The sequence below is a fragment of the Camelina sativa genome, chromosome 19 (genome assembly GCF_000633955.1).
Source record: "Camelina sativa cultivar DH55 chromosome 19, Cs, whole genome shotgun sequence".
NCBI lineage: Eukaryota > Viridiplantae > Streptophyta > Magnoliopsida > Brassicales > Brassicaceae > Camelina > Camelina sativa.
The window spans coordinates 1,434,052-1,446,256 of record NC_025703.1 but is presented as its reverse complement, the minus strand read 5'-3'; the positions used below and the strand labels follow the sequence as shown (position 1 = coordinate 1,446,256).

Below are 12,205 nucleotides of genomic sequence, written 5' to 3'. Positions count from 1 at the left end.
AATAATTAAAACTATCAAGGAATTATACTTAACACAGATGGTGAAGGCGTTAGAAGGCTCGTCAACCCCTAATTCACCCATAATCACATTAAATCCATCATCATCGAACAAAATCAATCTCAAAAAACATAAAACAAAAAGAAAATACGTACGACTCATCGCCAAGTCCGTCATCGATAGGTCAAATAAATCGATCAACGAGCACGATGACTTGTTGGGGTACGTTTGCTGGCTGCTCTCTCTCTCTCTCTCTCTCGTCGCCATCCTCCTCGAATCTATCTCTCTCTCTCTCTCTCTCGCAAGTCGCAACTTTTGTTTCTCATAGTTGTGCTTTTTTTCTTTCTCTTCTCCTAGTGAAGAGTCTCTCTGATGATAACTTGATTTCACAGTCTCATCAGTCTCTCAGGGAAGAGTGTATTATTTATAAACGGATGAGAAAAAAGAAGAAAAGGAAATTCCTATTCCTATCTCTTATTTGTCGCGCAAAAGGAAATTTTCTTTTTCCAATATTAAATTTTATATAATAAAACCAACACACATGGGCTAATCTAAACAAAAGCCCTACAACTTTAATTTTCCAAGTTAATATAAGCCCAAAAGCAAACCCTAAATAAAGTTTAAAGTACAACTGTTTTTCTGGGGACATAAAGTATACCGTCCTTATTTTTAAAAATCCCTGTATTTTAAAAAAAATACTTACCAATTCAATGTGATTAATAATTGTATTCAACCAAGAATATGAGTTTTATGAAAGAATGTGTATGAAACTATTGCGTGGTTGAGATGCATTATATATGAGCGAAACTTTTTAACGAATTTCTTATGCTTCTGTGGGTAGAGTAGTATAAAACAATAGGCAAACGAAAAAGGCTTCATTAAAACATCGGTCTACAAATTCCCATCATCTCACATGAATGAGAATAGCAAAAACCATAACACACAAAAAAAAACAAGGTTTTTAGTTCGAAGAAATTTTATTATAAAAACCGACAAATTCAGACCAATCTAGGGATGAACATATGACTTTCCACTCCCCATCATTCGACAACTGCTTCTTAGATTTAGGCCTTGGACATGTGGACGATCAAATCGACCACACGGGAACTGTAACCCCATTCGTTGTCGTACCATGACACCAATTTCACAAACTTGTCGCTCAATGCAATTCCGGCCTTGGCGTCAAAGATGCTCGACCTGTTGTCACCAACGAAGTCAGTTGAGACAACATCATCTTCGGTGTATCCAAGGATTCCCTTTAGCTTGCCTTCAGATTCCTCCCTAAATATCGGTAGTAAAAACACTTTGTTAGTTACTTTGATGATCTCTACTGGAATCTTAAGAGAATTGAATTTGTATGGTGCCCAAACGCTTACTTGATAGCCTTTTTGATTTCATCGTAGGTAGCAGCCTTCTCGAGTCTGACGGTGAGGTCAACAACTGAGACATCAACAGTTGGAACACGGAAAGACATTCCAGTCAACTTTCCGTTAAGGGCTGGAAGCACCTTTCCGACAGCCTTGGCAGCTCCAGTGCTGCTGGGAATAATGTTGAATGAGGCAGCTCTTCCACCTCTCCAGTCCTTCATTGATGGACCATCAACGGTCTTCTGGGTAGCTGATGAAATAAAGCATATCCATTAGGTCACAATATTTTCACATATAGGTACGAAAAGTTTGTAAAAAATTCATTGAAGATGGAGAAATTTACCAGTGATTGAGTGGACGGTTGTCATAAGACCCTCAACAATTCCAAACCTGTCGTTGATAACCTACACAAAGAAACCAGAGATTGTTAACGAAAATTATTCACGTCTGAAACACAGTCAAATTGATCTTTACACTATCAGATAATATACCTTGGCAAGGGGAGCAAGGCAGTTAGTGGTGCAGCTGGCGTTGGAGACAATGTCAAGGTCAGACTTGTATTCGTGCTCATTGACACCAACAACAAACATGGGAGCGTCTTTGCTGGGGGCAGAGATGACAACCTTCTTGGCACCACCCTGAACAAACAACAAGTCACTCGTTTAGTTTAATGAACAGTAAAGCAAATTCTAGCTAATGAAACAATTTCTATCAATACAAACACACAAAATAACCAAACAAAACAAGACAAACCTTCAAGTGAGCAGCAGCCTTGTCCTTGTCAGTGAAGACACCGGTAGACTCAACAACGTAGTCTGCTCCAGCCTCGGCCCATGGGATATCCTCAGGGTTCCTTCACAAATACCAAAAACTAATGAGACTGAAACTCCCAACTGATATTAAATATGCATAAAGACAGATAATGGACCATATATGTACCTAATGCCGAAAACAGTGACTGGCTTCTCACCGAAGAGAAGGGTCTTGTCATCCTTGATCTTGAGTTCATTGTGCTTCCATTGGCCGTGAACACTGTCGTACTTGAACATGTAGGTCTGCAGCAATCAAAAACAGAGCGCAATCAATTAAAACGTTCAATCATATTTAAGTGTAATCACAGCAAGGCCAATCAATACGATAACGGGACACTAAAGCAATCATTAGATTCACACATGATCCAAGCAACATGAAAAGAGAACACAAAACTCTTCGGATCTAAGCTCTTAAACAAATCATCAAACTCACATGCATAAACGTGAATATATGTATATACGATTAATCTTCAAAATCAGGACGACGAAATAAGGAGATCTGAGTGACTCATTGAAACCCTATAATTAACAGATAATATTAACCAGCCCAAGATCGAAACACCGTTAAAACCAAGGAAGAAACACTAACCATGTACTCAGTAGTGATGAAGGGGTCGTTGACGGCAACGAGCTCAACATCGTCCCTCTGAAGAACAACCCTAGCGACCAAACGACCGATTCTTCCGAATCCTAGCGATTACACAAACCCACGAGTCAGATTCTAGATCTAGATATACGAGAGAGCCAACAAAACCTAACAAATATATAAAATCAATCCGAAACTCACCGTTGATTCCGATCTTAATCTTCTTGTCAGCTACAAGGGAAAAAAAAAAAATCCAAAAACGATCGGATCAGAAAACACAACATCGTAAATAACAGTGACGAGCAAAGAGATTGAGGAAAAGAGAGAGAGAGAGAGATAGACTCACCCATCGTTGATTCGAAAACGCGAGAGACAGAGAGGTTGAAGATGAGATTCACAAAGAGGAAGAGAGATTTTACAGTGTGATGAGATGGTGACTGAGATGGCTCCGTGAAGAGGCTATTTAAAAGAGTGAAGAACGTGAAGAAGGGGTTGAGAAAGATCTAGTGGCTGAGATTTTTTCTTGGGAAAAAAGTCAGATCTGATTCAATATTTTTCTTAACTAAATGACCGAATTACCCATGGACACTTAGCCTTATTTACAGTTGTATCCATATTGTTTTGGCAAATGTCGTCATTCCTGAGGCGAGACGTGGCGTCTGCATCTCACGCGCTGATCTAGAATATTCTTTAAATCTTCGAATGGTTCGGGTTCGGCATGAAACGCAGCGTATTTTGGACATGCTGCTTTGCGCCGGCCATTGTTTGACTGCCACGAGTTCACGAGATGCCCATTTTAGTAGACGGTTTCCAATTTTCTAGAACGTAACGCCCAAATAATATATTCCAAGAGAAAATATAAGTCAATTATCTTGTGATACCTTTCCTTATAAAAAATAAGAAAATATTGATGTGTAGTGGACTAAGAAATTTGGAAAGTTTTATATGATTTCCAATATTTTCAAAATAAGAAAAAAAATATATCTATATTTTGTTTTGTGTATTAATTATACGAGAGAACCAACAAAACCTAACAAATAAATAAAATCAAGTACTGTATATTATCTAAAGGCCTAAATATTATACATGCGAGTATGTGACATTCATTTCAAAAATTACAACTGTACATTGTTGTTCTTGTAATTTAGGAAACCCTCTCCCGATCGAAAGCTATACATATGTCCTATACTAGAGCTTATGACTTGTTTTACTTATAGAAGCTTCGAAGTTATGGTTCATTTATATAACTTCTTAGCACCAATAAAAACATAATTTTAATGCATTTAAAAGAACATTTAGAATACAACGACGACCAATAGATATAGAGAAGTTGATGAATATTTTCATCTCTTAAACATATCAATAATCATCGAACTAAACCTTTATTTTAAGCCATTAACAATAGAAAAAAAATGATCATGACACACGCAGTCACGTACGCACCACCAGACTGTCCACGTCCCGCACAACCAGCAAATGAACCATCACCATCTTTTTCAATCGAGAGAGCCATGCATGCTAAATTATTAGTTTAATCAGATGCGCTACCACCAGAATGGTCATATCCCAAACTACGAGAAGATGAACTACCACCGTCTTTCCCCATTAGTGGGAAAAACATTTCACATAAGTTATCATGTAAGTCGAAAAGCGCTTGGTGCCTTCGCTGCATCTCCTTCATGCTCAAGCCTTCCTCAGGAATGTTCCACCACTTTTTGTCTAACTTCTTTTCCTTACTTGATTTCTTTACCTCTTTCAGCTCGTCTAGATCTAGTGCAAGCTCCTTCTCAAGTGCCTCCATTTTAACTAGGCCGTCATGGATCCTTTGTTTCTTATAAGCTTCCACTAGCGGTCCCGTATGGCCTTTGGCAAAAAGTTCTTGTCCCGATGGGTTCAACCGGGCAGCCACTTCGGTCATGGACGGAAATGCGAACGTATACGGCTTTCCGGCTTGAGAGAAAACCAAGATAGCAACTTCGACGTCACACATTGATACGAGCTCGTTCAATTTCTTGAAAATCCCGCCTTTGCGTTTTGAGAACGCAATCATCCTATCACCATAGTTGTCAACCTTCTTCATCTCGATCTTTTGCTTCCCCTTTGTTTTTCTTCCCATTCTTTGCGTCAGAAACCGAAGTGTTTTATTTCTAGTAGGTGTTTTAGTTTTATGTCATGATAAAACCAGGCATTGGATACAATCTATTTATAGGAAAAGAAAGAGATACATATATGTTATGAACTTAATAAACATTTAATGTAAATCTAATGAAAATATTGACTAATTAAGAAATTTGACTAAACATTTTGGCAACCACTTTAACATATTCAAAAATCTTTCACATCTTTAATTAATGAGTCAACAAATATCAGGATTCAAAAACACGTTCTAGGCGTCCGCCTCTACTCCGTCTAGGCGCTAGGCGCTATAGCACCGCCTAAAATTGTAGTATTATTATTTTAGTATATTTGAAATTTTTTAATTAAGGTTTACTTCTGTAAACATAATTATAAATGTTTGATATGTTATTTTAAATGAACTGAAATAATGTTTTTATTTATTTTTCTGTTTTTGATTTAATATTTTTATTATTCTTATACATATTTTTGTATAATTATGTATATAATATCATATATAATAGTTTATAGTGTAAACGTCTAAACCGTCTAAAATTTTCTAAATTCCGAGTAAGCGTTAGGCGTTGGATTACCGCCTAATTAACGTCTAACACTTTTTTAAATACTAGTATATATCAATATCATGGTTATCTAATTGGTGTAATGGCTAGTCGTCCAAATGACCATTCATGGATCGGAAGAATTATTGATTTTTAGGTAACAAGTTTGATTAACCCTTAGAGGGAACATATATATCAGCATAGTTTCAAAACAAAAAAATAAACAGAAGTCACTAGCTACTATGTAGAAGAAAAAAAATTCGAGAAGGATGGGATATAATATAACGTAACACTTGTGCAAAAATAAACATATATATATGTCATAAGATGTTTAAGTCCACAAAAACATATTACATTCAGGATTTAAAATTTTGTGGTTGTAAAATGGCGAATTTACAGTTTGATATCCAGTATGTCATAAAATATGTAAAATTTTGAAATTTCTAAAATTATATAACATGAAATACATCTAAAAATGGTTTCGATCTCTCATATAAAGGTTAAACTTATAAGAATCCACCAAATCTGATGAAAAATTTATGCTTAATTTGAACATTTTTAAAAAATCCCTCACTTTGATTAGAATTTAAAACCACGTATAGGTGAAATAAATATATTCTTTTATGAAAAATTTTCGTAATCACTATATGAGTAAGAGTAATAAGACCATCATCGGTTAGTTACTCATTCAAAAGACATCTTCGTTTTCATTAGATAAATAAACAATTAAATATAAATAAAAGAAAATTTCTATTAGAGGAGAAAATAGGTGTGACAAAGCCAAAAGCAGACAGGCGAAGTACATAACCACTACCAGATCCCAAAAACAGACAAGAGAGATTTGTCACGAAGATGATGGGTGTGGTGAAGTCGGCGATTGGTGATATGTTGATGACCTTCTCTTGGGTTGTCCTCTCCGCAACCTTCGGAATTCAGACGGCTGCGATTATCTCCGCCGGCGATTTGCAGGGTATCGCTTGGGCTCCGTTGGTGATCTTGACGTTGATGATTTTCGTTTACGTCTCGATCTTCACTATTATCTTCGGCGGTGCTAGCTTTAATCCTACCGGAAGCGCTGCCTTTTATGTCGCTGGTATCCCCGGCGATACTCTTTTCTCTTTGGCTATTAGATTACCTGCTCAGGTATACAAATTCTAAGATCCAAATCATTTCTTGCTTTGAGTCTAAATTATGAATTTTTATCACTTCCTGTTCTACTTCTTACGTTTTGGGTTTACTTGATTTAGTCAAATATCTGTGATCTGTGATAGTTTCGTTCAAATGTGTATATAGGTTTGTGTTTTGTCTGAGAATTAGAATCTTGTTTTGTATGAAATCTATATAGTATATGCTTTTTCATGAGATTTTTCCCCACTTGTAAGCCCTATTTTAGTTTGGTTGAAGTATAATTCGACTTTTTCTTGCTCAATTTCTTCCTATCATTTTGGTACAATGAGTCTGATCTTCTGTTGTTTGTATATTCTCACTTTGATCTTGTTAATATAGGTTAGGTTTGAGTTTTCTTGTAAAGAAGAACACAGAGAGAATCAGATTCTTTTACTAACTTTTTACGTTTGTTTGCTGATCTATGTGTTTACCACTTAATTAAAGTAGGAAAAGAAAACCTTATCTTCCTTTATTTGTTCCTTAGCTTTTTCTGAAGCTTCTTGCGTGTTCCCTGCTGTGTATAACATAAAGAGATGGAAAGACTATTAATTGTAAAAGTTGGTAAACCTGATTTAGCAAGGAGTAACTTGTACTCTTTGCAGAGTTAAATCGAGCAAAATGACTTTATTTCCTTTTGGCTGGAACAAAATGATCCTTCTTTTCACTGATTCTTGATTTTGATATCCTTTTGCTAAAAAAATGTTTGAAAAGCAAATGTAAAATGTTTTTTTTGGTGGTTCCAGGCAGTTGGTGCTGCAGGAGGTGCATTGGCCATCATGGAGTTTATACCAGAGAAGTACAAGCATATGATTGCAGGACCTTCCCTTCAGGTTGATGTGCACACTGGAGCTATTGCAGAAACGATCTTAAGTTTTGGTATTACCTTTGCGGTTTTGCTAATTATCCTCAAGGGTCCACGGAGAATGCTCGCTAAGACGTTCTTGCTTGCTCTGGCAACCATCACATTTGTTGTCGCCGGGTCTAAATACACTGGACCAGCCATGAATCCTGCCATCGTAAGTATACATTATATCTCATTGCTTTGCCTGATACATCCCGTATGCATGTTCACATCATGTCACATGCTCTGTTTTTTCCACTCACAAGTCTGTTTATTCTGTTAGTTACTATATAATAACCACCAAAGGTTGTGTCACAATTGGTTAATGCTTACTTCTGTGCTTCTTCTTGCACTGTGTTATCATCAACCTCTCGCAGATATGATTATAGAGCTATGTATGCATCATCAACATGTGTCATAATTGAGTTGCTCCCCATTTTTTTTTACTGTGTTGCAGATCAGAAAACTTTACTTCGATTAAAACTAGTCTCTTCTTGTCTTTCGTATATTCTATATTAGGAAGAGATAGACCCATAAGAGTCACCTGATATATTGCAGAAACAACCTTATTGTGTTGTGTCACGTATTGACATCATTCGTTTAGTGCCAACACTCGTAAACCCAGGATTATGAATATTGTATCCTCAAAGATCGATAACCATGTTGTGTTTGCAATGCAGGCATTTGGGTGGGCATACATGTACAGCTCCCACAACACATGGGATCATATCTACGTCTACTGGATTAGTTCCTTCGTAGGAGCATTATCTGCTGCATTGCTCTTCCGTTCTATCTTCCCTCCACCTCGACCCCAGAAGAAGAAACAAAAGAAAGCTTGAGGAAAACCCCAATTGTGAGAGTCCACCAGTCAGGTCCTTCACCGGTTTGGGCTGTAGAAAAGACTCACAGAGTTGGTCCATTCTAAAATAAGGAGCCTACAAAAGAAAAGTAAAAATAAAAATCAAAGTCTCCTCCTTGTTATTGTTTAGATTCACTCGCTTAATTTATAGATTTTGTAAGGACGTAAACCTTTTCTCTTGTTTGTTCATAAATCAAATCATTCAGACTCTCTTTCGGTTTGGAATCGATTTTATTGTTATCAATTTCTGGTTTAGTTTGCTTCTATTCGGTTCATTCCTCTAATTTGTTTGGTTTGGTTTCAATTTCCGGTTTATTTTCTCAAACCGAAATAAATTTATTTAGCTCTCTAATTCGCCTAACCTATTTTAACATTTTGTCTTAAACTTTACACTTAAAATCAGCTTTTCGTGGATGTTACCCAATTGTCTTCTCTTCCGTAATCTTTAAATCATATAACGACGTAACGTCTTTGTTTTGGTTCATATCGTCGTTCACGCAAATTCTCCGATTCAGATCTGTGTGGCAGAATTTGAATCGAAGCAAAGGATCATCAACCCGGTAAGCAACCGCAACTTGCTATCAATCGCCGATCTGGATCCGTTAAAGGATCCGTCGCAGTCCTTGAAGACATCGGCGTCCTCCGCCACCGGAAACAAGATCCGTTACCGTTCCCCTTCCGCTTCTGAGCTATTGGAGTCAGGACTAGCCACCGGATTGTCCGGTAACCATTCTCCTACTTCCGACTCTCATCAAGGTCTTCTCTCTATCGACGGAGGGAAAATGACGGCGAAGCGAGCGATCGGACGGCACGAATCTCTTGCCGATAAGATCCATCGGCATCGAGGTGTTCTACTTGTGATTTCGATTCCCATTGTGTTGATCGCTCTTGTGCTTTTGTTAATGCCGGGGTCGTCGACGTCCGTCTCTGTCATTGAGTACACGATGAAAAGCCACGAAGGAGGTTCGAATTCGAGGGGCCCCAAAAATTACGCTGTGATTTTCGATGCTGGAAGTTCTGGAAGCCGTGTGCATGTTTATTGTTTCGATCAGAATTTGGATCTCGTTCCTTTGGAGAATGAGCTCGAGCTCTTCTTACAGGTATTGCTCTTCTTTCGTTTTGATAGTTTAGCATGTTGGAGATATTATGCCTAAGTTTCGCTTTTTTCGGATAATGGCACAAGAACGACCTTTCGCTGGCAATGCTAGATTGATCTTAAGCTGTTCGTGATATTTGATTCCTATTTCTACTTTGTAATCAATGATAGAATAGTCTTAGCTAAGTTTCTGTTGTTGGTTTTGGAAACCTGCTTGGGCTCTGTTTCTATACTTTTATCACATTATGAACTAGTGTGAAACTTATATCTTGGGTCTTCCAGTTCCAAAATTGGCTTAAAACCTCTTCACTCCTGTAAATATGAAGCTTAAAAAGGAATGGGATTAGATTCCCTCTGTTTATTGTTTCATTGTACTGCAATGTTTTATGCACTTTGTTGTCATTTTATCTCACTCTTTTTGTGTCTGAACTTTTATTCTGTTTCAGCTAAAACCGGGTTTGAGTGCATATCCTAATGATCCTCGGCAATCAGCGAACTCTTTGGTATCTCTTCTTGACAAAGCAGAAGCTTCCGTTCCCCGTGAGTTGCGTCCGAAGACTCCTGTCAGAGTTGGGGTATGGCAATGATTTCCTTTCACACAAATACAATCAGAGCTATCAATCAATGTCGTCGTTCAATTTGTATGTTAATCAGTTTCACTGTTTTGCATTACATCATTTCTAGGCAACTGCAGGTTTGAGGGCTTTGGGTCACAAAGCTTCTGAAAACATTTTGCAAGCGGTAATTTTTGTGTATATGATTTCTTAGAACATGTGCCTGCTTATCTAGCTTTTATACTAAAATATAATTTTGTTTTAAGGTTAGGGAGCTCCTGAAAGATAGAAGCAGGCTTAAGACTGAGGCAAATGCAGTGACTGTTCTGGATGGAACTCAGGAAGGGTCTTATCAGTGGGTATGTTGAAGGTCTTTCCAAAAATTCATGTATTGTTATATCCAGTTTGTTTTTTCATTCTGTTATGTAGTACAGTTAGACTTTTGTGCCTGTATTTTGTTGTGTGTCCGTATAGATCACTCAAGTCTTTTTACCCTTGATTCTTGTTTTATCTTAACGTAACAAAACTTTCATTCTTAAGGTGACAATTAACTACTTGCTAAGGACTTTGGGAAAGCCGTACTCAGATACAGTTGGAGTGGTTGATCTTGGAGGGGGGTCGGTTCAAATGGCATATGCTATATCAGAGGAAGATGCTGCAAGTGCACCAAAACCATTAGAAGGCGAGGATTCTTATGTCAGAGAAATGTATCTAAAGGGACGGAAGTATTTCCTCTATGTTCATAGGTTGGGTAACTGTCATTTCTTGTGTACTAATTTGATCTACTTTTGTTCTATTTGACATGCTATGCATAACCCTGCGTTTGATTTATCCTTTAACTTTAATGCAATATCTTATCGTCTTGCTATTTGTAGCTACCTACATTACGGGTTACTTGCTGCCCGAGCTGAGATTTTGAAAGTTTCTGAGGGCTCTAACAACCCCTGCATCGTGACCGGCTACACTGGTAAGTGAAAGCTAGAACCCTAGAACTATTAAACATGTGAGATATATGTTGTAGCTCTAGCACATATCGGATTGCACTTTAAACTTAGTGATTCATTTCAGGTACTTATAAATATGGAGGAAAAGGGTTCAAAGCCACCGCTTCTTCATCTGGTGCAAGTCTAGATGAATGCCGGCGAGTAGCTATTAACGCACTCAAAGTCAATGATTCACTGTGTACACACATGAAATGCACTTTTGGTGGAGTATGGAATGGTGGAGGCGGTGGTGGCCAAAAGAAAATGTTTGTTGCATCATTTTTCTTTGATCGAGCTGCAGAGGTAATATTTTAATCGTCTTTTATTTGACTTTATTTAAGCACTTGCATAACATCATATTATTGGACCACTAGTTTTTGAGCCATCATGGAAAATAACATAAACGATGATGACAGGCTGGTTTTGTTGACCCAAAGCAACCTGTGGCTGAGGTTCGACCACTTGACTTTGAGAAAGCGGCCAACAAAGCTTGTAACATGAGAATGGAAGAAGGGAAATCGAAATTCCCACATGTGGAGGAAGATAATCTTCCTTACTTGTGCTTGGATCTTGTTTACCAATACACTCTTCTCGTGGATGGATTCGGTAAGTTACACATTCCTGTTGTTGGATTCTGATAGTTCAGTGATGTATCATTATCATTGGAAGCCATGGTGAAATTACGTTAGAAATCACCAATTTGAGAACTCCTACTTGAAACGTATTTGATATTCCATAATTTATTCCACAAAACAGGATTGAAGCCATCACAGACAATAACGTTAGTGAAGAAGGTGAAATACGGAGATTACGCCGTGGAAGCTGCTTGGCCACTAGGAAGCGCCATAGAAGCAGTATCCTCACCATGAGGAAGCCAATTTTGGGTATTTGCACAAAACCCCCATATTCTTTTGATTTCTCCCAAAATCTCCCCCAAGCTATTTTTCCTACCTCGAAATTTTGTTATTATCATAATCCTTAATTAGTTCCTTTACTATCGATTTTTGTTACAATAATCATCTAGAGAAAAGAGTTTCGATTCTTAATATACCTAATTTTTATTTTGTAATCTAAAACAGCTTACGTGTCCTCTGTTTCTTGCTTATAAAATATTTTCCTTATTGAGGCGTTTATTTTTATTTTTGCAACTCTTTATGCACACACACTTATCTTCCAATTTGAGATTGTAGTGTTTGTCCATTAAGAATCTTCCATCTGTGTCTTATTTCAAACCTACAATAATTGGAGATTGGATTGATTGATTTATT

The 12,205-nt window shown here is 37.4% G+C and overlaps 4 protein-coding genes across 4 annotated transcripts; 2 read left to right on the top strand and 2 right to left on the bottom strand.

The window, feature by feature from the left end:
* Window positions 846–3,253, bottom strand: LOC104764045 (glyceraldehyde-3-phosphate dehydrogenase GAPC1, cytosolic). The gene is made up of 9 exons (XM_010487479.1): window positions 3,109–3,253; window positions 2,964–2,993; window positions 2,766–2,866; window positions 2,304–2,419; window positions 2,118–2,217; window positions 1,856–2,002; window positions 1,708–1,768; window positions 1,374–1,614; window positions 846–1,278 (listed from the first exon to the last, which is right to left on the bottom strand). Exons 1-9 carry the CDS (start codon window positions 3,110–3,112, stop codon window positions 1,062–1,064), a joined length of 1,017 nt encoding a protein of 338 aa, XP_010485781.1. The 5' UTR covers window positions 3,113–3,253; the 3' UTR covers window positions 846–1,061.
* Window positions 4,167–4,901, bottom strand: LOC104767322 (agamous-like MADS-box protein AGL62). Its single transcript, XM_010491364.2, has one exon. It carries the CDS (start codon window positions 4,876–4,878, stop codon window positions 4,294–4,296), a length of 585 nt encoding a protein of 194 aa, XP_010489666.1. The 5' UTR covers window positions 4,879–4,901; the 3' UTR covers window positions 4,167–4,293.
* Window positions 6,190–8,548, top strand: LOC104764044 (aquaporin SIP1-1-like). The gene is made up of 3 exons (XM_010487478.2): window positions 6,190–6,580; window positions 7,348–7,620; window positions 8,126–8,548. The coding sequence occupies exons 1-3, from the start codon at window positions 6,290–6,292 to the stop codon at window positions 8,282–8,284; spliced, it is 723 nt and encodes a 240-aa protein (XP_010485780.1). The 5' UTR covers window positions 6,190–6,289; the 3' UTR covers window positions 8,285–8,548.
* On the top strand, window positions 8,707–12,076 carry LOC104764043 (apyrase 1). The gene is made up of 9 exons (XM_010487477.2): window positions 8,707–9,404; window positions 9,847–9,975; window positions 10,085–10,141; window positions 10,221–10,313; window positions 10,495–10,700; window positions 10,830–10,921; window positions 11,023–11,240; window positions 11,354–11,543; window positions 11,694–12,076. The coding sequence occupies exons 1-9, from the start codon at window positions 9,087–9,089 to the stop codon at window positions 11,804–11,806; spliced, it is 1,416 nt and encodes a 471-aa protein (XP_010485779.1). The 5' UTR covers window positions 8,707–9,086; the 3' UTR covers window positions 11,807–12,076.

Coding starts and splice junctions, on each gene's coding strand:
- LOC104764044 (XM_010487478.2), top strand. CDS start 6,290: ATGATGGGTGTGGTGAAGTCGGCGATTGGTGATATGTTGATGACCTTC. Junction 6,581..7,347: donor CTATTAGATTACCTGCTCAG/GTATACAAATTC, acceptor TGGTGGTTCCAG/GCAGTTGGTGCTGCAGGAGG. Junction 7,621..8,125: donor CAGCCATGAATCCTGCCATC/GTAAGTATACAT, acceptor TTTGCAATGCAG/GCATTTGGGTGGGCATACAT.
- LOC104767322 (XM_010491364.2), bottom strand. CDS start 4,878: ATGGGAAGAAAAACAAAGGGGAAGCAAAAGATCGAGATGAAGAAGGTT.
- LOC104764043 (XM_010487477.2), top strand. CDS start 9,087: ATGACGGCGAAGCGAGCGATCGGACGGCACGAATCTCTTGCCGATAAG. Junction 9,405..9,846: donor AGCTCGAGCTCTTCTTACAG/GTATTGCTCTTC, acceptor ATTCTGTTTCAG/CTAAAACCGGGTTTGAGTGC. Junction 11,241..11,353: donor TCTTTGATCGAGCTGCAGAG/GTAATATTTTAA, acceptor CGATGATGACAG/GCTGGTTTTGTTGACCCAAA.
- LOC104764045 (XM_010487479.1), bottom strand. Junction 2,867..2,963: donor GATTAAGATCGGAATCAACG/GTGAGTTTCGGA, acceptor TGTAATCGCTAG/GATTCGGAAGAATCGGTCGT. Junction 2,218..2,303: donor GTCACTGTTTTCGGCATTAG/GTACATATATGG, acceptor GTATTTGTGAAG/GAACCCTGAGGATATCCCAT.